Below are 27,261 nucleotides of genomic sequence, written 5' to 3' on the forward strand. Positions count from 1 at the left end.
AATTAGAAAAAGTTAATTGTTAAAAGTACTTGTTTCGGCCTAGCTTCAGAAATCATGAATTTTCAGTTGATCTTTGCAGTACTAACAGTCTGGTGGGACTGAGGTGCGGCACAGCTAATCTACACTCACAATGAACTCCATCTCTGTGACTCCACAAATAATTTCAGGGCCACAACATTTTTATTGCACTTTTAGCATGGCATTTGTGATTGTACAAAAGGGTAAGCCAGAAAACCTACCTCTTCTTCACAATGAACTCCATCTGTGTCCAGCTGATCATCAGCACTAACAAGAGAAGATAGGTTACAGTAAAAATAACACTTGTATATCCACCTGAGCTAAAAAAGTGGGCTGCTGCATACACCATTAGTGGAGTGGAAAGAAGTAAACAGAGAACAGATCTTGATAGCAACACAGTAAGTCAGAGAAAAATACAATGACTGCTCTGCTTAACAGATAAGGAATTTCTAAGCTTACTTTGGGAAATGAAGGACAAAGACTTTGAAGTGGTTTTCAACAGTTAAGCGATAGGAATTGATTTGGCAGTGGTATGGCTGCAGTACTAGTCTATTCCAGTAACGGATACTCCTATTCCTACTGCTGAAGCACCTACAGTGGGTCAAGCAATTGTGAGTGCTAGCAATGTAGGCTAAAAGCTTTTGCAGGTCCTGCAATTCAGAATCCTTAAAAAGATGTCAGCTTGCAGCTGAATATGCTATGCTCTTTAAATTGTAAAAACTTGTAACTTCTATTTCATTGGATGCTTTGATCTGGGGAACTCGCACACAAGCATAACCAGGTATTGGAGGCAGAGACTTCTTACTCTCTCATTTGAAACAAATATCACATTCAGCTTTATAAAACTGGCAACAGCAGTATCATCCCTGCTGACTAAAATTAACCCTTAGCTCTTTGGAGGATAAGTTCAGCAGGCTACTTGGTTTTGGTCAAAACATACTGCTTTCATGCAGTGACCTGAAGATTATCAGGTAAATGCTATGCAAATAAAAGAATTAATAATACTTACTTAGTGTTTTCAGCTGTTTCTGGATGCTGTGCTACTTGTGCAGGGCTGGGAATTTCTGAGAAAACAAAAAGATCTGCGATACATATTTTATCCTTTCCCCCCTACAGATCTGAAGTTTTAACACTTGCAATAATGATTATTTGCTTATTATTCAGGAATTACAAAGTAAACTGAACTACAGACTATAGGATTTTATATCTTTATTCATTTAAAACTGTGCTTGTCTTTCAAAGTACTTACATGCCTGTATATTGACCAAGCCCAATCTTCTTCCCGTTCATTGACTTATCTGTAACATCTTGCAAGATCAGTCCTTGTCTGTAATCTGCTCGCACCCCTTTAAATTGCCTTAGACAATCAGAAGTATTTAAATCCTCACAGAACTGGGACAGCATCTATGCTGCAGGTCATGTATTCCAACTGTGTCTGGTGTGACCGCTGTCACCAGTGCACAGGAAGTTCAGCTTGGGTTGCAAATCCATCCAAAATTCAGAGTAAATATTCTGTACTTTACATTCTACATCACCAGTTCTCAAGTGGGAAACAAGCTGTTTCCAAAGATTCATGAACAGTGACTGAGAAAAGAGTTTGTACCTGCAGATCCACTTATGTGACATTTTAAAAAGATTCACACCTTTACTGGCAGTTTTTTTAGGAGTTCACATTGAAAAGCATGAAGGCTGCTTCCTTAAATGCATTTTCATATGGCTTCTAACTGTCTAAATGAATAGAGTTGCATCATTCTTAAATCCCATAGGCAAGAATTTCAGTTTATATAGGTTAGCTCAGTATTCCTGAAACGAAAGGGTGGCCGTTTGTACCAGCTAAGTAATATGACTCTGTAGAGGGAGGAAAGCTAGCTTTTTAAAGGAAGAACATGGTCATGTATAGAATCCCATAGCAGAAATCTGCTGTTATACAACTGAATATTAGGAGTTTCATCCTAGTACATAAATCACACTACATCAGGAGAAAGAGGTCTGAATTGTTATGATTTATATGTTGAGGTAAGAGAAAGCTTTGTTTTAGATACATTTTTGTTTGAAAATCAGAATCATCATTCTCAGGCAGCATGCAGAAGTTTAAAAACAAGTTTGGCAAACAAGCACAAGTTATACAAGTTACAAACAAGCAGCATAAGCTGTTAGTAGAATTAAAACAATCAACTCACCTGGAAAGATAAATTGTTGTCTATGCTGAATGTAGTAGGCAGCTTTTCCAAAAAGAAAAAAAAGGGGGAGGGGAGGGGGAGACAGCAAAAAAAAAAAAAAAAAAATCCAGGGGAAAAAAAACAAGTTAGAGGACCATCAGCAAGTGCCCCCACGCATTCAATGAATTAGTCCCAACTCTCTATTGGGAAATAGATTAGTAGATTATCTGTCAGCTTGCTTGAGGGGGTGAATTTCAGCACATGCATTTTTGGAAGACTAAGATGATGCACAACCATCAAATGAAAGCTATATTACCAGTAAACAAACAGCCTGGTGGAAAAAACAATGCATTCAGACTTCCAGTGGTAGAGAACCCAGGGATGCTAAAAGGTAAAAGCCTTTCTGATGCTTCAGTGCTCTCCCTTGCCTTCAGTTTCAGCTTTTCAGAGCTAAGAGGCTGAAGTCCATAAGCCACCTGCAAGCATTTTTTCTTAGGCTGTACTGTTAAAATTCAGTGAAATAAAGTGGGTTCAGTAGAATTCTTATACTAAACTCAGCACTGATTCTGCTCCATTTGAGTGGGCCAAAATAGTGACTTTCACTCGCAGATGAAAGGCTCGATGCAAAATACAGCTATGTCAAAGGCTGGATGTGGCAGCTGTTGAGGAGCATGTGACTTAATTTCCAGGTAGAAGGAATTAAATTTATTCTCTGTATGTAAGTCTTTGCCCTTGTCAGGGATCCTTGCCTCCATCAGCTTTGGTAAGACTGCACATTTATACCCTTTATCTGTAAAGTATGTAGGGTAAATTATTTTCCACCATAGTTGTATGACAAATGTTTAGAAACGAGTGTTAGTTGCTTGTTATCTTTGGAAGGGACTGGTAAAGTAACTTATCCCAGTTCTCCTTTTCACGTTTTGCTCTAGCAGTCAACTTGCTCATGATTTAAAACAACTGGTGACCAAACATGGCAAGCAGCATGCACTTTGTAATACAGTGAGAACATGGGGGAGTATATCATTACAAAGGAGAAAATTGAAAGATCAGATCATGTAAGAAAGGTGCCAGCACTCCTCAGTGAGTTGTCTCCTGGAAAGGTATCCTTTATTGTTGATACCACTTAAAAATTTGTAAGAACAGACTCTTTTCTTTTATCAGATAACTGATTCACCTTCATACCTTGCATAAGATGCAACCATGTTTTCAGAAACCTACAACTACCTAGGAAGTCTTGATCAGCCTCTTCTTGCACAGAGGCCTTCCTAGGTCGGCAGTTCTCCCGAAAGAGATGGGTTTACCTGGGAAGTTAAACCGTCCATCCCTCTGGCCCATAGGAGATGGGTTTGGGGGAGGCGTTGCACTGGGAGGGTTGGAAGACTGGAAAGGTGCTGGGGAAGATGGTGTGGAAGAGGTTGTAGAAGAAGGGTTACTGCTGGAGTCCAGATGATTTATTGCTGGTGGATGCTCCTGCAAAGCAATTAAAGTCACTGGTGAGAAAAGTTCTCCTCAATGTTTATTTAGCAGAGAAAAGAAAGCTGATGCTAGCCTGTTATAGCATATTTTTTTCTAAGTGAGCAGGGGCTGGAACTGTGTATGACCTATTTTTTTACATGGAGAAAACGTCACGTGTCAGAGTCTCTTTGCAAAGTGAAGGCCCGCATGCCAGCATGTTAGTAACAGTGTGGTTCTTGCTCCAGCCAGCAAGATACTGCTGTCCTTATGGCCACCTGTCCTTACGGAGCTCCTCAGTCACCTACAGACACAAGACTCACTTCAGTCTCCAAGTACCTTTTTAGTTAGTGCTTTGGGAAGAGTTCCAAACTGCGGCTCTGTTGGTCTCTCTACCGGGTTATTGATATCTGAAGGGACAGACTCTGTCCTCCTTATTTTTGTTACTGAAAAACAGATTAGAGAAGAGAGGAAAGAAAAGCTTTAATCAGGCTTATTATTCTTGTGGTACCATCAATTATGCTGAAATACTAAGACTTTGCAGAAAGCTTACTGGGAAGGAAGGATATTCTACAAGCAGGTGCCTCTTTAGTACATTTGTTATGACATTTTAACCTGAAAGAGAAAGATTACACGTTAAATAGCCACTTGTTCATTCCCCGAAGGAGGAAGCTAGCCTTCATTCGTTGTGCTTATGCTAATCTCAAAGAGAGCTCTGGAAAGCTCTGGAGCCCTACTGCAGGCCTGTGCATTCGTGTCAAGGATACTACTACATATGTCACTAGGCTAATTAAAGACAGATACATATCTTAGCATCTGATTTATTTTTAATACAGTTTCCTTCACTGATTCCCATCATGAGAGAGAAGATTGCTAAAAATCTTAGTGCTATGGATAATCTAGTTAGAGAATCAAAAACTGAAATCCTCACAGCTAGTTAGGTATCCAGCTCCCACTAACAGAGTTGCCCATGATCAGGTAGGAAGCTTGTGGCAGGCAACTAAATTGGTTCCTCCGTATGTCAGGCTCCAACCTAAATACAGGTCATGCCGATACATCCCATTGCCAGTTCAGAAGCTGACTGAAAAAATGATGCCACTGTTAAGAGTGCATCACATCAAGAAATATATTTGGTACTTACAAACTTTAATAAATCAAATGTAAAGTTCTTCTGTAAAAGATCATCTCTGTGTGCTCACCTGCAGTACTTACACTTCACCCCGAACATCATGCTTTTCTGACAGACTTGGCAAATCTGAGATAACCAAGACTTTGTAGAGAACCTAAGCAGAAGAGGGGGGAAAAGTGATGTTAACTAGTGTCTACAGAAAATGTAAAGTTCGTAGGTAGCTGCAGACAGGCTATAGTCTACCTCTTTGTGAGAAGGGTAAGCAGTATTGTGGAAAGGGCTTCTCGCTTTTCTAAGCAAAAGCAACTTAGAGAAGGCTGGCACCAACTCTGGCCTCCTGCTAGCCCCTCGGCTCTTGCAAAACGCCTGAAAGGTGCTCAGAGGTGATTCTGACTATGGAGACGGGGTATGCCTGAACAAACATCTCTAGAAGGTCCTCAAAGCTGTAGATCATCAAGGTGCAGCAGATTACAGATCTGAAGCTTTATGCGGTCAAAGACACCTGAATGATAGATCATTTCTTTTCACAAAACACGCTCAAACTGGAGTGATCTTCACCTCGTGAAATAAGCAAGTGTTATGAAAGGGAGCAGCCAGGACACACTCCAAGTGCAGATCCAGCCTGTTCACGTGCTGCTGCTAACCAGCCACTGGTGTCCCTCTTCAGGTCAGCGGGACAAGTCATGTTGTGCAGATTAATGCACCTGAGCGTTTCTGTATAACTGAAACACAATTTATGGTGTGTGTGGTGTGGTGCTTGTGGGGAGGAGCGTTATCCCTTTTACCAGAAAATTAGAGTAAACCAAAAGGTTTGTTTGATGTTAGAACTGGCTGGGGAGTCAGTTTCAGTTGGGATTTGGGAATGGGGATTCAGCCAGCTGCAAGGAAGAAAAAGGGAAATATATGCCCTTTCCACATAGGGAGGAGTAGCTTCCCTTTCATCTGTCTCAGCGAAAGTGCTCCAGGAAAGACACTGTTAGACATTTGGTAGACTTAGTCCCGTCACCCTGGACATGACCCCACACAAAACACTACCACTGCTGAAACACCAGTCATCACAGAATCCCAGTCAACTGGCTTTGAAAAGAGGACTACAGGTGCTGGACACAGCAGCAGCAGCATGTTAAAAACAAATGAAGCTGAAATACGAAACTAAAGCTGAACTTCACAAATGAGGTACCCAGCCTAATTTCAAGCCCATCTTGAGTCATCCCTACTCCAAACAGCACAAAATAGGGTGCAGTACTGGTCTGACCCGTTTCTCTCTTTTGTGGCTCACGGAGCACATGCCGCTTACCTGTGTGTTACTGCTAAGCCGAAGTCTCTTCGTACCATTTGAGGGGATCCCTGGGAGAGTTCTGATGGAGAACAAAAGGATGTTTTAGGGAAGCATTAGTCACAAGTCTGCTTACCACTCTAGACAGAAACAAAATGATCGCTATTACAGCTAAGGACTAGTAGCTATGACACTGTTAGTAGCACAGCTGAGATTGGTTTGCCTTCTGCTGTAAAGCTACCACATATTGCTCTTTTATTTGTTTTTATACAGAAGCCATGTAAGATCAGATTTGGTGGTGGAACCAGAATTCACCCTTTTTGTTAAATGTTGTTCTTTCCGTCTTATATTTACGGGTTACAGAAGGTCTACCCCTCTCAGGGAGGTAGCCATCCTAAAACAAAAAGCGTGACCAAATAGGTTTTAAACTGGTGCTCCCAATGGATATTTCTATTTCTCAATCTGTTACTCTTCAAGGAAACTAAATGCAGCGCTGAGACTTACTTTTAGAAAAAGAGTTAATTTTTGATAAACTAGACTGACAATTCAGAACAGCTCTAGCCATATATCTATATAATAGTTTTTAAATCAGACTGAATATGTGGCCAAGGAATTGGGAAAGAAGATTGCAGAAAAGAAGGTATACTCCGATGCTTCTCATCAAATGTGATCAGATGCCCAATTAAGAGAGCAGATTTTAAAAGCTGAAAGTCAGACAATCGTTTACTCCAAGGTGGTTTATCACCAATACTATCACCCAGTTTTCAGGCAATATGAATAGATTTCAAAGTATTTTTTACAATGAGAACTGTATTATCTCTGTTTTATAGACAGAGCCAGTGTGACCCAGAAGAACACAGAGAGTTGTGTGGGACCACTTAGCAAGCCAATAAATGCAGAAAAGGAGATCTAGACTCTGGTGCTCCAGTAGTTACACCATAAGGCTGACTAAAACAAGCCTCACACACTGAGATTCTGGTACGTTTCTGCATCAAATCTATAGCCATATTGCAAATCTGGAGAAGACCCAATCCACAGGCACTAACACAGCTTCAAGGCTGGACAGCGTCATGCTTACAAAAAGCCGGTCCCTCTCTTTGACCATAGATGGCACCAGATTCTTTTTTATCGTTATTCCAGTGAAGTTTTTAAGGCATCTGTGGTCTTCGGCATCTTCGAGTAGGCTGTAATAACTAGTTGTTTTTTGAAGGAATATATTTGCATGAAACTGATCTAGTTTGGCCATCCAAACCTACACTGAATTAATAATATTAACATCAGTTAAGATTGCTAAACCCTTACTGAAGAATCCTAATGAATTTAAGAGAAAAAGCAGAATTGAATGGGACTTCTTTTCCGTTTGAATTCTTTTTGCCTTTTTTATTTACTACATAAATTCTATCACTCTCCACAGAGAAATATTCAGGTTTCTCTTCACATTTTCATTTTACTTTTTTTGTCTTTTCATTTTTGCAAGTAATTCCTGGGATTTTTGTTGTAAAGGGCATTAAATATACATGTGGTGCTATAATGTCCTTATAGTTTTTTATACTTAAGAGGAAGGTGAGAAGCTTTCAGTAAGCCCACAGCTCTTTACGTTAGCTTCAGGGTTACACATTCTGCGTCTATGAGATGGATGCACATAGTCATGTCAGGAGAGCTAAAATACTAATACCGGAATATTAGCTGGGTAAAAGCACAAGTCCTAGTCCTGCAAGCCCTTAGATATAGGAATAGTCCCATTTAAGCACGTGCTGAACTGTTTCCCAGAAGGTTGCATATGCAGCCATCTGACTTCATTATGCAAAGAAACTTAGCACTGGAGATCCAAAGAAATGAAGTTACAGTATTTCTAGTACTAAGAGACACACACAGCTGTCTGATGTCATAGACAATCAATTACAACCAAAACCAAAACCTTGCACTAATCTTTAAAATATCTGTATTCCTTTTTGTTGCTTTAGTCATCTGAAGAACTACCAGGTACAAACCAGGACCCTGTAAGGATCCTGCAGCTCTCCAGCAGGCCAAGCTCCTGTTAAAGCTAACAGGAACTCTGGGATACGAGGCCCTGTTGAGGACCTCCAGAAGTTGCAGAGATGATGATCATACTGCAGATAATTGACGGGTTTCTCCCTCTCAGGCAATGAAATGAAGAGAGCCCTGTAAAAATCTCTTACCGAACCTAGAGGACAGAAAAAAAAAAAATTTTTTTTAGACATTCGTATTCATGTGACAGGATACAGACTTTGTTAGAGCAGACACTTTCCTGCAGCCTTTGATGTCAGATTTACAAACATCTCTGTTTTTGCACAGGCTCCTGAAGTCACTGCATAGCTAGTATTTCCCTGCCTACAAAGACTAGACTTTGCTGGGTAGCGCTCCAGCTCCAGCCTGTCAGTGGAGTGTGCAGGAGCGCACAAGAATTTTGGCTTGCAGACCAGAACTGTTAACGGAGCCGGGAACCCCAGGCCACTGGAAGGCTCCAGGGAAGTGTCTGGATCAAGGAAGTGCTATATTTTGCCCTTCCTATCGGACTCATTCAGTAGAAGCTGGATCACAGCAGGGCCAGGTCTTTACCACTGAATTTCAAAACAAAGCTGTGTGTTGGCCACAGGTCTTTTCAGTTCAAGGTCACCCTTTTTACCCATTCCCAAGTGGAAACTGCTTACTTGCTGCATTTAGAGGTCTAGCAATTTGCAGGGTTTAGTACGTACTTCATATGCGTTCACAGTGTATAACAATAACGTACTGCTCACAGGATGACACATTTATAATGACCTCCTTCATGTTCATCAGCAAGCAGTACAGTACTGCAGCATCAGAAACACAGCCCTCCCTTGTTAATGCTCACACCCAAAATCTCAACGCCATTCTGAGCTGGGCTAGTTTCCTTTGTGTAACAATGTAATTTTTGCAAAGAGCTCCTAATCAACAGGCTCTTTAAACACTTCCAGGAGGTCAGAGTTAGTTAAGATACAATGGTCTGGTGCCAGCTACAGAATTTGGATCCTGATCTAAGTTTCTGCATTGTTTAGGGATAGCCAGGATCTGCAGAAGGCACATTTCTCTCCCGGTTCCACCTGTTAGTTAAACGTTAGATTAATACCTTTCAGCCCATCTACCCCAAGAAAGCATATCTCAAAGCTTGCATCAGTCCAAAGAAAGATATAGCCTGAGACCATTTGTCTTCTTAGGAAGGTGCAGTTGTCTATACTATAATAAATCATGGCTGTTTTAAAGCTTATCCTAGCAGCTAAAATACATCTTTAGATAAAAAGAAAAAAAGATAACAGCCACCTGAACTGTGACAAACATGAAAGGATAGAAGAGAACTATTGTAGGCGGAACAGATTATTAGATACTCAAGGAAAAGTTGGTCAGAGCCCTTTAATAACAGCAGCCATCCCAGCCTCCCCAGCAGGTGCAATTTTTGATACAGTACACACTATTAATAAGCAGGCTTTGTGGCTATCCTACAACATCGTGCTGAGATAGGGTCTTAGCCTACTGTGAAACCATGACCAGGCAACTAGGCACCAGCTCTTTTACAGGGCATCAGAACTGGAGCGCTGAATACCCTTTGATGTGAACACAGCCCTCCAGTGCCCATGGGGAAGGAGGAAGTGTCCTGCTTACTTTATTGGAGGAATTTCATCTATCCTGTTTCCCAACTGTGATTCATGGGACTTGCTCCTCGTGAGGGTTGGAAAATTAGGTAGCAGCTGAAAAACCTTCCGGCAAGGGGGGGGAGGAGTCCGTGGCGGCTTCAACTTATGTCGTCTCTTGGCTTGAGGAGTGGTTGGTGGAGTGATAGTGATGCTATGAGGAGTCCTTGGTGTTAACCTCCCGCTGTGTGCAGGGAAGGCAAAGGGGTCCAGGAGGTTATCTGCATAGATAGAGGGTCCGTGACTCGAAGCGAGAGACTCCGAAGATGGGATTGTGGATACCGATGCAGAACGTGCCTGCTGGCCGCTGCCCTTGGGAAGGTGCGACGCAGTGGGAGTCCACGTGGGCGCAGCGGAGCAGGGGGGGTCTGTCGGGTGCGTAGAGCCGCTCTCTCGGCGTGCCTCAGGAAGATTCATCAGCACGTCGTCTTTTAACTCCCCACCTGTTCACCAGCCATAGCAGTGTTAGGGAAAAAGGTCATCGTATATAGGCACATCCCATGGTGCAGTTCTAGGCTGTGAGGTGGGTTTTTTCTCACCTTTGTGCCTAGCCAGGCAATTGTTCCTCCTCCCCTAGGACCCTTCAAAGCCATTAGCTAAAGTTACCTTTAAAATAAGGCGAGTAACTACCCTTCTTTCCTATCTGTAGCCATGTATTTCAAAAGCTAAAATCAGGTCTTACATTCTGTGATGGTGTGCGTTTTACCAGACTGGGGCCCTACTGATGAATGTGGAATATACTTAAGTGCACGAAGCAGGCAGCTACATCCCACTGCAAGCCTGCGTGGTTTTGCTGCCAACTCCTTTAGACAAATCTGTGCATCCAACCTGTTACTCTGTCTATTTTTAGATTGGACCTTGGTCAGGAGGGGAAACTTTATCTTACTAGCCAACCGAACTCCTAAATACCACCTCATGGAACTGAGAAAGGCCACTGGACAGGGCTGGGGGCGATGGGTGCCTAGGAGTTCCCAGGCGCTGCGTCGAGCGCTTCTCTCTCCGACACGCAGCCGTTGCCTGGAGCTCACCCGATGCTGGTACTGGGGCACCGCTGTTCAATTAGCGACAGCAGCAGCGCTCAGCGCAGAAGCGCTGTGTTTGTTCAGACTGTTTTAACTGGAGCTTTACCAGGGACAGAGAGCAGGACAAAAAGGAACCAAAACATCACGCTGGGTCCCTGGCGGAGCCCAGCATTACCCTCTACAATGCTTATCACTGTAGTTCAGAATGGTCCAGTGCAGCTGGCACACCAGTTCTGGGTATAAAATGGAAAAACAAGTACAGATGCCTGCAGGCAGTAGAGCAGGAATGCATAGATTATTGGGATAATCTGAGGCATAACTCAGCAGGATAACTGTTTGGCTTAATTTTAAGTATGTCCTTAGTGACTTAAAAAAATCAAGGTGAAAAGTCAAGACTTCAGGCCCTGAAGTCATACTGACGGTCAGTGGTTGAACATATACCTAGTTTTTTAAATAGTAATTATACCTCTCAAAACACAAAACATTTTTTTAAAGGAAGGGAGACAAACAATAATATATTTACTTAAATTTGAGTCAGATGCCGTTTCTTTGTAATAAGTGCATGCTATGCCTCCTGAACAATGGCTGGTTTTGCCACAGTACACCTGGAAAATATTTGACAGCCCAAAACAGAAAGATTACAAAAAGGAAATATGAAATTGAGCTGTTTTGCTGGCTTTTCCATTAACTAGTCTTTATGATTTGCGGGTGGTATGGACTGTTATAATACCAACAGGAAACATCACCTTTCGGTGACAGATTGATAACTTCTGCAAAGAAAGATCCGACGCACGTTAGTGCCAGTATGCTGTGAGAAACACTCTCATACAAGCAGGATTTACAATGCATTTAAAAACAGCCTGGGGAGGAGGATGGAGGATGATGGTGAAACAGCATTCTGGGAGTCTAGAGTTTATCTCCTAAAATAACTTGTCCAGATCCACGTGCATGCTGAACATGCACATTTCTAATTATACAATCCCCTTCTTTCTACAATTTCAAGGTAAATTGCAGTTCTTTTTAGCTCTTATATCTGCTATTGTCATTTGGCTAACGAGTCTATTGATTCTAGCAGCTGGTAGGAAAAATAGCAGGTGGCAAGTGGTTTTAAACAGGAGTGAATCAGTTGGCATGCTACAAGCTATGCAGTGCTAAAGGGTCGTTAGTGGAATGTTTTGTCCTTCCAGGGCATTAAGATGAACAATACTCGGTCTTCTGAGCAAAGCCAGGGAAAACAGAATTACACCTTCTCTCTGAGCTGGCAACATCTGGGGAGGAGATTATGAGAAATCAGGTTGCATTCAGTAGGGCAAGGATACGTGTACTGAATGACAGAGTAATGGGAGCATCAGACCCAATTCTGAACATGGAATAACTCTTTTGAGCTGGAGGGGATATTTCTATACAGTTATTTCCAGAGGTAAACATGCTGTCAAAATCGGATCCCCATCCTCAGCTCTAGATGTGTTTGATCACTGCAACTTCATGTATATCCAAGAGTCATAACCTAATACGGGTTACAGAATGTATCTAACGACACTTTTCAGAGGCTTTTGAGATTGTCTCATATGAAAGGAAACAGGATGGGGGCTGAGTTACTGAGAAATGAATCCCATAAAACAACAAGGCGGTTGGTACCTGATTCAGCCACCTTCCTTAAGCAGCTCAGTGCCCCATTGAGTCTGGAGCACTCCTCATCTCTGGCACCACATCTCTTCATGGTTTCCTTCACCTTTGACTCATTCATTTCTAGTAAGGCATCTAAGGTTAGCTCCTCTGGTATTCTCTGCAGGAAAAAAAAGATGATACATACTTATATATATATATACACACGCGCGCACGCATGTATGTATAAATATATATATGCACACACACACATGCACACATACATATGTATATATAAAAGACTGCCATTCATTGTTCTGATGTATTTTAAGTAGTGCCACTGTCTCGCTGCCTAGTCTGACTCATGATTTACTCATTTTGGTAGTGCCTCTCTCTTAAGGGTCACTGGGTCAGTAGTGACCGCGCAGCAGGTGACAGCAGGGCCTGACAGCTGCTCTCGCTCCCTGCACCGTGACGGAGCAGGCGCACGCCGAAGCGTGCTTCGTGCCACGAGCACGTTATGGTCGCTCTGCGGTACTAGGTCAGGATTAGAGGTGATTGAAGTGGAAAGCTTCACCCATAGTATTTTTTGAAAAGTTACTAATGCAAGTTTAACTTTTTCATTAAAAATAACAATTGCAAAACAAAATCAATAAGAAAATGGAAAAAAGTCAGATAAAGACTTAGCTTTTGAGTAGAGAAATGAAAAGTGAAAACAGTGAGGAAAACGGCTTCTTTCATTAAAAAAAAATTAAATGGTTTGACAGAAACTTTCCTCCTCAAGCAATTTTTTCTCCACTAGAGAACCAGCCTTACCCATATCTTGCTTGAAAAGATATTTGTGCAGAACTCCATGTACTACTTCATATGCCGAAGTCCCCCAAATGATAAGGTTTAAATCAGGCAGACACAAAGGAAACAGGGCACTAAAAAGCATGAAATGATCCGGTATTTCCAGATACAAAGTTGAGCTGCGTTGCCTCCCTCCTCCCCCGTTCAAATGTTTCCAGTGCAAGTCTGCAGCAACTGTGGCTGATAAACAAAACCAGGATACTTAGCCCAGATACCCAGGAATTTCCCTGAAAGTTTTGCCTAAACAAACCTCACTGCTGCCTACTCTTACAATGAGATCACAAATTTCACAATATTTGGCCTCTTTCCTAAAGTTCCAACTCCCGGAATTGTGCTATGTGATAGAGGTTTTTAGGCTTTTATTTAAAGGGGAAATTCAGAATTGTTCCTCACTGACAATAAAAAGCTTGAAACCCTACAGATACGTAGAACACCCTTCAAGCCCTGAAAGGCTGTAAATCAGATGTGGATGAGTGCTGCTGGATGTCCTCTAAAGAGCACATCTTTCTTAGTACAAACTCATGCCCTGAGACCTGACTCACGGCTTTTAATTTCAGCTGTGACAGTGCTACAAACAGAGACCCAACCTTTGGAGCTTTGCATGAGGTAACACAACGAGTAATCACATAGTTTCCATTTTCAGTGACTGTTATCATAGAGCAAAGAAAAATAATAAAGCAAGAAAGGCCAGGAGTAAAGTCTAGGAAATGCATCCTGTATCTTTGGTGACATGCCTTGTCAGGATGAAACACAAAACGCGGCTGACTGGGGAGAGCAAGAATTTAAAGGCTCAGTAAACACAAAGTAGTTCTGTAGAGCCAGAGTTCAGAGAAGTTGTCATAAATTTTCTTTTTCTTTTATAATTGATATTAGTGGAATAATAATGGTACAGATACCCTGCCTGAGGTTGGGATTACTGGCTGTTATTGTCCATTTTCCTGCACATTGGCACCTCCAAAATGCAAGAATAACCGAATCCCCCCAAGAAAGCTTGTTCTTGAATGACTTCCACGTGGATAACAAGCAGGAAATCCTATGAGTCCAGTGAAAATACACTGTGAATTCTGCTCTCCTGGGATTGCTAACCTGATATTACATATGCCAAAAGGCCAAAGAGAAGTCCAGGAATTCATTTTCAACCCAGTTAATCTGGAATAATTTTATTCAAATGGAAATATTCTCAGGGGATAGAAGCAAGTCTGGTTCCTAAAATGAAGAGATGAATCAAAACGGATTTGGTTGCTTTCACACGGGTGACTTGATCTCAAGCATTCTGAAATGCTCAAATAGTCATATTGAGTACACACAGCTAAATTACATCATACTACCAAAGTGACTGAGGGATAGAAAGAACCTGCCCTAATTTTAGGCATCTCAGTGTTAAAAACTTTAAGTTTGACCTAATCATCCTAAAATCCCCAGCTGAAATTTTCCAGCGTGAAGCAGTGCAGGTTTGCTCGCAAAAAGCCCCAGCCAGAACTGGGCCGATAACAATCAAATTAACCCAAATCGACCTTAGAGGTAGCTCTTTCCCCACCGCACGCTGCGTTCCTCCCCAGCGCACCTGGGTAGCAGCTCCGAGGCGTCTTTGCTGAGCAGCGTCACAGGGGCAGCGCGAAGAGGCAAGTGGTCACTTCGGGAGTCGGCGCGAGAAGCTCCACCAGGGACAGTCACCGGGGGCAAACAGCCGTGGGGCCAGCGTGACGCGACTCCGCAGTGCAGGAGTGTGTGTTGGGTTAGCCGGTGTCCACCGGGGTAGGGAGTCGGCCACTGACACCCTTCCAGTGCCTTCTCCTACCCGTCCCCCAAAACACGTTATAGCGTAACACAGAAAAGTGCCTGCTAACCACCACTGGTGCCCCTGCGCTCTGAAGCGTGCACGTTTACGCTTCCCTTAAGCATATGGGAAAGCCAGTGTCCCTTACAGAAATATTTATCCCATTTCGTGTAGGTGTTGCTTTTACATAGTTTTACAACAACCCGGACCGCAGCTATGTCATCGGTGAACTACCCAGAAACGTTTCCCCGCTGCCGCTCCCCTCTGAGGAAACACCCTGCGCTGCTGAGCCGCTGCGCTGACGCCGTCATCCCAGATCCCGGCGGGAGCCGTCTGGTCACGTTACCCAGTATCGCCACAACTGCCCTGTCCTTTGCACAGCACAAGTGTAACTAGTAACTTATTAGAGCTATTAGAAAGTGAGTCAGTAAAGTGAAAGAGGCCGCGGTTTCCTTGGCAAGCAACGCAGCTCAGCGCCCGCCCGCGCCGTGCACCCGGGCTTCGATGCCGCGCAGCAGCTGGACGCAGGGGCGGCTGGCGCGGGCTGCTGCGGCACATGGGGAGCTGGTTTCTCCAGTGCCAGGGTCCAGGACAGGCACCACCGATCTACAGCGTTAATGTTTCATGTAAAGATTGGCACAGGGGGTATCACGACTTGGCACCAACCAGTATTTGGGCTGGCAAAAAGTCAGCGAGCCACAACGCTGTGTAAAAGCAGGCGTGGTATCAGATGCCGAAAACGGTTCTGTCGGTCCAGCTTGCAAATCACAGCAGAGTCAGTAAACCAAATCCTAATAAAATAATTTCTGTTTCAAAATGCAGAGAGACCAGAAAAAAGGAGGAAATTAGTTTGTTCTGCAAGCGTGTCCACTGAGGTAGCTAAGATACGGTTAGGCTCTAGCTGCTCCCCTTTTTACGTGAAGAAGGGCAAAGTACAGCGCTTACCTAGGGCAGATGCCACTCTACCTGTGCAGTCAGTCGTCAGCGGAGTAAAGAATGAACTGTGAGGCCTTTATACTAAAAAAAAAAGCCTATATACTGAGTGTGTGCTTCGAGCTGTATCAGTGAGGTGGTATGGACTGTTTTAACTTACCCTAAGTCGGCGCTCCTGGTTGGGCTAGTATAGACGAGGCTTAACCAGGGAATTCCCGCTCCCTGCTGTAAGGGCTATGAGGAATGGCATCCAGGCTTAGCTCCTGCCTCGTAACAGCACAGAGTCAGCACGCCCAAGGGACAACTCACAGGCACAAAATTCTTGCGCTCACAGCCGAGGGGGCAGCATTCACGGAGCGGGCCTGGGGCCGGCGCAGGAGCACTCGGAGCTCCGTGGGCCTTCCTTGCATGCCCAGAGGTGAGCACAGGCTCACGTGTACCTGAGAGAATTTAGCTCTCATCTTTGTCCCATGGCAGCCCGATGGTTAAACCCCAGGATTACCTGCTCTTGCAAGTCTGAAAGTATTAAGTGCTTTTCTGTTTTTAAGTTCAAACTCATGTAACCAGGAATCCCTGGCTTTCATTTTAATTCAAGCCTTCCTGATTGCAGAGAAAAACCTTTAAAACAGTTTAATAAAAAATAAATTATGAAACATTCCAAACTGCTGAGCTTTTTAGAAGTGTCAGGACATTTTTTTCCTTAAGTCTCATTCATTGCAGGACACAACTCTGCCCTTTTGGAGGGCTTGGGCTTGGTCGTCGCTAAGCAGATGGGTTTCACTTCCTTAAGCGGTCTGTGTTTTATCCAGCCCAACGTGCGGCCTGCTACGAAAAGCTTTAACGGCTCACAGCAGGCATAGCGGAATAGCGAAGGGCAGCCCCAGCTCTCCAGTGCTGACTTCGCTGTGCATCGCTCGCACGATCTCACGCAGACACGCACCCAGACAAGGGGGCCAGCCTGCTGCCGGCCTGCCTCCTTCCTGGGGCTGCGCATAGCACCGGTCCCGATCTACTCTTCCATGCAATAGTTTAATTTTAGAAAGACAGAATAGCAAGTTGTAGGAAAGTATAAGCACAGAAAAGGAGATTATATTTAAACAATCCCAGTGACCTTGAGCTGGAGGAGCTCAGACTTTCTGAACCTGCTGCCAGCCCCCATGACACACGACAAAAGAAATAAGCCTCCGCAGAGGGGGAGGGAGGGGAAGTAAGAGGCTTTCTTTAAACAGCCACTCATGTGCTGCACATATGTGGTGGCTTAATATGAAACTGGTCAACCTGATCCCTGCAAGATTGGCTTGATATAATTTATCTCTGTGCTAGCCCCCGGCCAACGTGATAATGATGAGGGTCACTAGTTCAAGACAGCTCTTAAACCTGGCTCAGCTGTGGCTGGTGCTCTCACTCAGCTGCTGCATTGAGCAGAAGAATGTCCCCTGCAAACCTCCCTGCTCGTGTCCATCTCAGAGGACCATGTCGAGGGCTCCAACCTGCTCAGTGTGGTGCAATTCTGGGCACCTGCAAGGCAGTTACTCCAAATCTTCAGCACTGATGGTGAGAAACATGGGTCCAACAGACTTCTCTGTACCTGCTTCTCCTTGAGTGCTGTGGCTTTAAAAAAATGCAGCTTGAAGACCTGCATTACAGCCAAGCTACATACCATCTCCCTGGGTACACCTTGCCTTGACTACAGAAGGATGTAGCAGGCAGTAAGATATTCAGATACCACAGCAACAATAAAGTCAGATTAAAAAAAAAAAAAAGGGAGACAGAACCTTTCAGTATTTTAGCAGCTGCCAAAAAAACCTAAAGCCTTACTCACCACATGTTGCTCAGCAGAAATGATGCTAAAAAAGCCCAAACCAGGAAATCATTCCTTCTTAGAACAGGTGAAAGGACTTTTCTACAAAACCCACCTGCACCTGCTTATCAGACATAGAGACTGTGCACTTCACAGCATACATGTTCAGAAGTGAGAAAAGCAAACCACAGACTATCCAAGAAGCCATCCAAAGGTTATTCTGAATTAGCTGTGAAGAAGAGTTCATGGTAGTATAAGAAGGGCTTTAATCTTGTCTAGTGTCCAATTTAAAACCTTGAAACAAGGCAAAAATGCTGCTATCTAGCACACTGGATGGGATATTTTTGGTAAAGATTCCCTCCTGCAGATAAGCCTACAGAGCTAATGCTACTGCTAGCACTCAGTAAAATCAGTCTGACCTGTCCCTCATCTTAGTAGGCACGGCTGTTCCTATAAAGCCAGACAGTTGCCAGGGCCCCACATGCCTCCCCTTAAATCAACACCCTCACCAGTCATCCTCCCATAAAGAAGCAGATGCTGGAAGAGAAAGCCCATTACATAAGGTGCTTAATTTCCTGCTGATAGCTCTAAGCAAAGCATGTAAGGATGTGTTTAAGAACATCTTGTGCCTGATAGTTTTTATTCTGCTCTGGCTTTCTAGAGCCTAGTGAAGAAGGTACTGAAAATTCCTTGCATTATTAGATTTCTGGAGAGTTTACGAGCATCATGGAAGGCCTCTCACATGAAATTTATAGCTTGCATTAAGCCCTGAGTGTACACAGAGTATGGTTTTGCACAGCATCTCCCTCTTCACTGCTTTACCTTTCAGCACACATGCCGATATTCCTCACGTATGGAGCTAAAAATCCCTTGTCTGAGTTGCAAATGACAGTGCAATAAGAAATGACCTGATGGATTGTGGTCTGTATTTTTCAGGACTAAGGTACTCACAAAACAGCATAATGGTGACTCTTAGATCATGAAATTATGCTTTTTTTTTTAATAGTGTGAGAAATCCTGCATAGGGAAGTAGCTTATTGTACGTAGAAGAAGGGTTCCAGGCAGTTTCATATCCATACATTTTAGTGTCACAGTATCCTAATAAATACTGAAACACAGCAGACATCTTTTCAATAATGGCATATCCTTTCCAAGATGGTGGCAACAGGTGGAAGCAAACTGAATCCCTGCCTGGAATGAGTTCTGAGTTCTCCGAGGGATCAGTTCAATTTGTCCATACTCACACCTAAATAAGCCATGCTGTGAGAGGGGAAAAAAGGAACTAACTGCTAGAGCCTGGCCATTCTTCTTAGGTCTGTATTGCTGGACGGATACTGCAGGCAGTCCTTCCTAGGGGAAATCTGTAGCTCAAAAGGTTGTGTCTTATCTCCCAGCCTGGCTTGCAAGGAAGCAGTGTGCTGTGCACTGTGGGAGAGCAGGGATGTTCCCTCCCGCTCTTAACCGCAGCCCCACACAACAGGTGGGCTCGAGAGGAGCTGACATCTTCAGGGCAGTCCCATTCCCGTTCAGGCTGCTCTGGGTGGGCAGGAGAGCTGCCGTCACCTTTTTTGGGGGAGGCAGAAGCCGCATTTGAAGTGTTTCACTGCAGATCCTGAGGGGTGGCACGAGCCTCGTGCCGAACCCATGGCACAAGCAACTCACAGCGAACAGGGTGGCAAGGGGCAGCTGGCCCCTATGGCAGGGGGAGTGAACCCAGGAGCCTGGCAGTAGGAGAGAGACATTAATATTTTCCAAGAGCTGTTTGCCCTTGGGAAGGGCCCTCACCTGCACCATGGTGAGACAGTTTCAGGCGCAGGAAGCCTGCGGGACAGAGTTAATTTGCATACACACAATTAGCACATTCAGGATTTCTGCTATCTAGCAGTCCAGTCAGAGCTTCTGCTGCCAGACCCACGGAAATCCCCGCAAATGGCCAAAGTCCTCACAGCCTGTTCATGCAGATATCCTGACAGAAGATGAGAGGATGCATCTGTGGAAACATGATAGGCTTAGGCAGATCTGTCCCTTCCATTCCCCCAACCAAAGTAAGGATGCACGCACATAAATGCTACACTGTGCCTCCGAGAACCGATCAGCATGATCTGCTACCAGCTAGATCACAGCCCGGGCAAGTCAAACCACGTGGCACGGTCTAATGCTGCCACTATGCCGATGCCCTGTCCTCCAGACTTCCATAGGAGCCGCGGGAGACTCTTAACAGAGCATCCCACTCAGGCACCCCCCTTACCGCTCTGCTCCCCGGGGCGCCAAGCGCTGCCCCCGCTTGTCCATGCACTCCTGACAAGGCACAGAAGCACCCGGCCTCACACTCTCCACCCTTGGCATAAATGCTAAATGGGGAACAAGATCACAAGCAAACAGGAGTTATTAAGAAAAAATCTATACCCTGGAACTGCCATAAGCCAGACCTGACACCAGTGCATCGTTTCATCTGCTCCCAAACGGGCCTGGTGGTGGCAAAGTTCTGCTGGCAGCCAAGAGTCGCTAGGACAGGATTTGCCCCTCCCTGTGCACGACAGTTAACTACCCTAAAAACAGCTTTCCAAACTTGATTGACTGGAACCCCTGCTTTGCGAAGAGCAAGGCTAGTTCAGGCATGTTTCAGAAGACGATAAGGAGATGACTATGTTCTTAAATTACTTTTTAAGATGGTGACAAATTCTATGTGAGAACAAACAGAATAGTGAAGTTTCTGGAAAGAAAAAGGGTAAAGACAGAGAGGATTTTTTTTTCTGCAACAGAGAAAATAAACCAATGGATTTTTTTTACTCCTCTCTTCTTTTCGGTAGACAAGTCCCAAGACCGAAACCAAGTAACCTAGGTGTGCAAGAGACCCCTTCAGTCAGCCTCAGCATGGGGATAATGCTCTGTTCACATCCTCTTTCCCTCCCACTCCCCCCTCAAGTCTTGACCCCAGTTGTCGGGGGGAGAATAGCAATCCAGAGCAGTATATTTTCCTAGGTACGTTTTCAGAGCAACCTTCATCCTTTGGAGACCACTACAGAGCTTAAATGCATCTCCCTGTCTGCATGGTTCCTTGTCCCACTTTTTATAGTTCTCAGTCCTTTCCCAGTTTCAGCCACCATATTTAAGTATTTATGCATCATTTTCTGTAATGAGCTACACATACACAGCACTAATTCATCTCCCAAACTCCTAGTCAAAAACAAGGACTCCATCATTTCCTAGAAAATACTTAAAAAGAAAGTTACCGAACAATATTAGTCTCCCTCCAAAGCAGAACCTGCTCCATGTTAGCCCGTGTTTACTATGATAGAAATCTGTGTGGTAGCTGATTAGAGGCATAACAACAAAGAAAAAGAAATAGCAAAGGGTGGGGGGATTCAGAGTTTCCTTACCCCTCAGAACGTGTGTGCACAGAGAGCAAACAGGATCGCAAACCAGAAGCTCGTAGTCACCACCTACCTCCAGGTCTGCCAGGTCCACGCAGACCAGCCCTTTCGCTCCGCGCAGCGTGACTGCCTGACTGTTATCCACGTTCGCAGGAGTTTTAGCCGTTGCCCAGCGCCATAAACAGTGCATTGTTATTACTGTAATCTCTTCCAGAACTAAAGGATTTTACAAGCAGTCATTATTCTTGTTTAATATATAGATTTTTCACGGAAAGAAAGGAGCCCAACAACAAGACAGCAATTATAACAGCGAGAGCTTTCAAGCTTCACAATGTCTGCAGCAAGTCACTGAGTAAGAAATAGGCTTCACTCTGGACTCGAGGAGTCAGCAGATACTCTAAATTAGAGCCGGTGCTCTACTTCTGACAGGAGAGCCTGGGAGCTTCTGTGCTTCCCTGCACGGCAGCTTTATTTGGGAGGGGGCTGGGGGAAAGGGGAGGGAGGAGGAGGAGGGAGAGCGAGAGAAAGAGAGAGAGCGCGAGAGAAAGAGGGCATTGTTTCTCTAGTTGTTGAACTAAAGCAATGAGGCTGTTTTTCAAAGGTGTTATGTCACAGATTAGCACAATCTTGTAATGCTCCTTCCAGCAACTCTAGAAATGCAAAGGGGATCAGAATCTTTTAAAAAAGGAACAAAACATGAACTCAGGCTCGCCTCCTGTTTTGTACCTGCTATTTCCATCTAGCCCCCAGAGCTGGCCAGGGCAGGACTCTGCTGCAGTTGGACACCTTCGAGGATCAGGTAGGGGGAAAGTTCTCAAAGACTCTACAAGTATTTGACGACTTCTCCGATCAGTTTCAGAGCCTAAAAGTCTCACAGACAAGAGGGGTAGGTACCTAACATCAAAATGTTATTACAACATTTGTGGGGTTTTCCCTGTCCCTGGAGCACTCTTTGGAAGTGTGAGAAGGAAACCCAGCGTGATTATTTCAGTTTTATAGATGAACCTTAGAGAGATGACATCATTCCCCAAGGTTACCTTGTCTGCCAGCAGCAGAACCAGGTATGGGACCCAAGTGTCACAATTTTCGTTGTCCACCTACTGAGCCATCTCTTTAAAAGCTCACTAATCACCTCTCTCCCCGGTCATGTCACAGGCAGTGTTCATAAAGCTAAGAGCAACCAATATATATTTCGTAATAGTTAACCTATTAAAGCTCCTTCTGTCAGTGATTTCCATTCTCAAAGCATTCAGCTGAAATGCAGCTCACATGCTGTATGAAATCCGAGCTACAGCAGGAATGACTCCACGATACGTGTAACATTTCTGGCACACAACTCATCACAGACAAACATCTCCTGTGCACTGTCTGCAGCTCAGATACCTGCTGTCATCCGTGCCACAAAAAACCAACAGTGGCTGCATTGCTGTTTTCTAAGTAGAGAAACAACCAAAGAATCAATGCAAGAAGTACAAATTCAATTGCTCTTCACAGCAGTTGTTTTATTAGTCCAGCTATTTCCATTTCTCACTAATTAGAGCCTATTCCGGCATGCCTACTCAAGAATCACTTTGAAGATCCAGTGTGTGTTGCAGTTCTTCTGTACAGCTAATCTGAATGCTACAGAAGCTGTCTGCAGCTGCATGAAATGGATGCAGAACTTAAAAACATAACCATATATTTCGGATCACAGAGAAATTTAAATAGATGCCATTTACACCTCTAATACTTCTGACCCTGGGAACAGAAGGAACATAGTTTATTACACTGGCGATTGCTTAGGAAAGGATCATAAGAGTGCATGAATAAAGTAATAAACAGTTGGAAAACATTCTCTTCCTGACTTAGACCAAATACGAATTTGTTCACCCTTTTTAGCGACCACACAAATGGAAGGATGGACCGGACAGTGTCTGCTCCCTGAATTAGCAGGATGTGGTTTGACTTGTCCTTCCCCCTCCTCCACTCCTCTCCACCTCTGCCCTTCCCCCAGTTCTGCAGGCATCATAAAGGATTTCAAAAAGAGCTACAAAGACATTCTTTTAGGCTCAGGCAATTCCAGTAACCCTAGAAACCAACAATAGCTGGGAGCCTGGCAGTTTGGCCACAGCAACAGGCTGCTATTCTGTTCTCTCCTTGTCATCCCTGCACCTCTAGCTGTACTACCCAAACCCTAGCTAGGCTGCAAGGCAGTCTCCATTTAAAGGCATCACATTCAATATAAATATTAGTAAATAAAAGGAAAAACTCAGTCTTGAACTCATCCTATTTCACCAGAATCTGCTTAGTTAACATCAGCATCAATCTGGAATAACTTCCATGGAAACATGCAGATTCCTGCTGAAGTCCAGGAAAATATTTGCTTGTGTAAAGATCAAAGGAAATTCAAAGAGAACATCGGGACCTGGTCTGCAGAGCCAAAAATGGGAAAAAGAATGCAAAAAGCCCTTTCTGCTTTGTTTAGCCACCAGTGGACCGAGCTGTACTTACATTGCCATTAACGTTACACTGAACTGAATAGTCCCCAGTACAGAACAGCATGGATAAGTCATGCACAGTCCAGACCCCAGGGAACAATCTGATGTCAGTGCCCTGCAGTCCTGGAATTTCTAGTAATCACCTAAGCATGAACATGATTTCAGGTTCTTCTTTTAAAAGTGTGTCAGAGAGAGGAGCTGGAGGCCTTGGTTTACTTGGTTACTTCTGATTCCAGCAGAAGTGTCAGATTAATTTGTGCAGTGGTCAGGAGTGATTTGCATGTTAAGAATTAAACCATAAAGAATTTGTAAAGATCAGAAGGAGCCCTGGTCTGTGAGCATGAATATCTGGTGCCTGCCACCACACAGAACACCAAGGGAGAGTTACTCATTCCATTCTTTCATACTGATGCAATGCTCTTTGATACCAGTCTGAACCAGAGACTTTACTCACGGGGCAGGGGGGATGTAATGAAAAAAAGATTTGTTTCTGAGCAAAGACTCCCACCCACTCCAAATTCAGACCACAGCTTCCCACCTGTGCACTACTGGGGATACTGGGCACTATGTATTTGTTTGTGTAGTTTGAGTGCTGTGTGAGCTGTGTGAGTTTCTGAACCATCACTCTGGGCCAAACTTGTAAACTGTGACCACCCTTATGTCGGTTTAAGTTTAGACGGAGGTAGCGCTACTGGCTGTCTTTGGATCTTCACTGATTTATAATTATGACATACACCTTTCAGAAATGAGAAAACTCTTAAGCTTTAACAACTCTTAACATTTTTGTCCATTTGTTGGGTATGTCAGCGTACAGAATTCTAACTCCAGATCCCTTTTTCGGCTAGTACTGCACAGAGAAGATAGTATGGTACAGTATTATTATTACCTAAAACCTAGTAAGTGAATGAGTTATGGTGGCATTCTTGGACCTAGCAGTCAGAAGGAGAGAAGGCCTTGGTGATGCAGGATCTCTTTCTCATACTGAGCATTAACTGTGAAGCGCTGCTTCAAATGCTATTATAAGATGATCTCTACTGGCTCTGGGAGGAGAACAAAGGGGAGGGAGTATTTCACCACTCCCTTTGTGTGATCATTGCTTCTGGGAGAGAGGAAGCACCCTTTCCACCAAAGGTCCACACTCATACCCACACGCTCCTACCCTGCCTGAAAGTAAGTTCAGGAAACTAACTTACACCCAGCAGGCAGCTGGGAAGGTCAAACCTGACAAGGCAGGAAGGCTCTGTGCCGAGGGCTCTCTTCCCCTTACCTGTACAACTTCTTTCCTCACATTGACAATGTCTAACCAGTCATTGAACCTTGGGTAACTGTTGAGCTCTGCTGTCCTGTCATTCAGGGGCACACTCAGCTTACACTGCCGCTGTCTGTGGATGTAGTCGATCAGCTTCACCTGTTGGGATCCAGAAAGCAAACAGTTAAATTCTTTGGGATAGGTCATCTTTCTCTGCAATGTTTGTATAACACCTAGCAAAAGGGGATGCTGGTTGCTGAGTGGGGCTCTTTTATGATATAACAGTGATATACTCTTACAAGCACTCAGGGAAATTCATACAGTGAAGCAGTTCTCTCACACCGAGCATCTTTATTCTGCAACATTTCAACAGAAGGCAGGACCCTGCAGCGTCTATCCCTGCAGGCCCCTTCCTTAAACTCGTATCAACAAAAGTTCTCTGCAGTGGTTGGGTTTGATGCCAAAATATGAAAGGGCAACCAAACCATTTGAAACAATCAATTACATTTAGTTTAAAAGCAATGCACGTGTATACGCAACCTCATTCTGGATACTGTGGTATTGCCAGTCTAACCTGCAGGACTTTCTGTCCTCGCATCCACTTCTCCCATATGTTTGTTATACCCTTTTACATCTGGTCTTCATTTAGACTAGAAGTTCAGTAAGGCAGGAATAGCCAACGGTACTCACAGACTCTGAGACACATTATCTGACAGGCATTTCTGTTACAAAGCCAACAATAAAAACAACGATCTTAAAAGAACAAAAACTAAAGCTTTTATCACCTGACCATCTCATGCCAAAATCACTACATTGAAATTGTCACTTCAGGCACAGAAAAACAAAACCACAAAAGGAATATTATTTGTGCCTTATGTTTGCTTATCAAAAAAGAAAAAACCCTCAAAAAGATTTCTCACTGTGTCACACATTCCCACTGGGGAGACTGGGCAAACTTAAGCTTCAAAAACTTCTTAACAAAACAATGCCTCAAAGCAAGTTAGCTGATCCGTGTTTTATAAACCAAAACATGTCCTTAGTCAACTAAGAATTTCAGCATTTGGGACAAGATCAGACTACAGAATGAAAAAGGAAAAAACAAACACGGATTCTTTGTTCATGATAGTATCTCTCCTCTCAAGTTTCCACTCACATATTTTTGGTCAATGCATCTGAATGACGTTATACTGACTTGTACACACAATCTCCAAGTTACACGTGTGAAAGAAAATTAGATCATCTCCTCCTTCCCCAGATAAAGGATGTGTCAGATATTAGAAGGGAAATGGATATTGCATTTGATCTAAACTGAATGACCTCCATATGGAGCACAATGCTTTTGAGCTGCAGACCAGTTTGGAAGAGTTACTACCTCGTAATAACTCCTAATAACCGTCCTAGAAAAACCGCAAATGCTAACTTGACAGTGTATTGGAAGCACAGTAGTTGATGCTATTTGATGCACAGTCTGATGACAGTCAGGTAAGAAATGGTGCAAATACTGATCAGCAATAAAGTAGGAGACCTATACACATCCCTGAAATTCTGAAGCCAAAATTCCAGGCAATGGGATTAACTACCTCTGGAAGGGACTTAAAAACGCAAGAACCGAACCCCACTCACCCTCTCCTTTTATCCACCTTTTACTGAAAGGGGGGGAATTCTTTCTCCTTCTCAACTTGTGTATTGTGACCCAATCCCGCAAGTGTATAACCATGGGGTTGATCCGCGTCCGCTCACACACAGCCCTGTTAAAATAGAAAGGCTCTGCAGAGGATAAGAACAAAACATACGCAGAAACACCATTACCACAAACAGGCACTAAGCAGGAGGACCTGGGCTTGCACAAGGAAACTATGCATCCTCTAAGTTATTGCACTGCTAATACTATTCTTTAAAAATGGCTGATGAGACAGTGTTTCCAGCTACAGTCACAACATCTTGGGAATCAAGCCGCTGCGGGCCTCAGCTTTTGCACGGCCACAGCCTGGTAGTCAAGAGTGCTTTCCTGTAAAGTTAGCTGAGGGTTTTGTTTTATGAGCAATCTGTCTACTTGCAACTAGCGGTACAACAGCAAGGTTTGTCTCTGCCCACACACTTCTGAATTCAGAAAGCAGTGCTATGAAGTTTGAGATTTATCAAAAAGTGGATTGATGCAATCAAAAGAGAGTAATTCAGACACTTCATGCAATGCATAGAGAAATGCAAAGCAATATCACTCGTAGGAGAGGCAACTGTGCACTGAAAGGACTGCTGTATCCTAGAAGACTCAGCCACTGCTTTGCATTTACAGTCTGACCACCCAGCTGAACCCAGAGGAACCCTCTAACCATAACTTCCTAACATGACTTTGGAGCATAAGACCTAACAGAAATTACCTTGGAAATCCCACTCAATCTTTCTCAGTCTCGGTACCTCTTTTTATAAAAAGGGATGGTGGTGCTTCCTTTTTTCCACCCTTTGCCTGCT

At 43.9% G+C, this 27,261-nt stretch overlaps 1 protein-coding gene across 1 annotated transcript in view; it reads right to left on the minus strand.

Moving 5' to 3' along the window:
- Nucleotides 1–27,261, minus strand: part of KSR1 (kinase suppressor of ras 1) — a 78,395-nt gene that overhangs the window by 14,802 nt on the left and 36,332 nt on the right. The window contains exons 2-13 of the mRNA XM_064523067.1: nucleotides 24,811–24,951; nucleotides 12,363–12,510; nucleotides 9,674–10,145; nucleotides 8,215–8,219; nucleotides 6,056–6,116; nucleotides 4,829–4,912; nucleotides 4,183–4,244; nucleotides 3,969–4,075; nucleotides 3,479–3,647; nucleotides 2,199–2,240; nucleotides 1,028–1,082; nucleotides 240–285 (exon numbers count right to left, since the gene is read on the minus strand). Of these exons, the coding sequence (XP_064379137.1) occupies nucleotides 240–285; nucleotides 1,028–1,082; nucleotides 2,199–2,240; nucleotides 3,479–3,647; nucleotides 3,969–4,075; nucleotides 4,183–4,244; nucleotides 4,829–4,912; nucleotides 6,056–6,116; nucleotides 8,215–8,219; nucleotides 9,674–10,145; nucleotides 12,363–12,510; nucleotides 24,811–24,951 (1,392 nt within the window). The remainder of the gene's footprint in view (nucleotides 1–239; nucleotides 286–1,027; nucleotides 1,083–2,198; nucleotides 2,241–3,478; nucleotides 3,648–3,968; nucleotides 4,076–4,182; nucleotides 4,245–4,828; nucleotides 4,913–6,055; nucleotides 6,117–8,214; nucleotides 8,220–9,673; nucleotides 10,146–12,362; nucleotides 12,511–24,810; nucleotides 24,952–27,261) is intronic.

Source organism: Dromaius novaehollandiae, chromosome 19 (assembly GCF_036370855.1).
Source record: "Dromaius novaehollandiae isolate bDroNov1 chromosome 19, bDroNov1.hap1, whole genome shotgun sequence".
NCBI lineage: Eukaryota > Metazoa > Chordata > Aves > Casuariiformes > Dromaiidae > Dromaius > Dromaius novaehollandiae.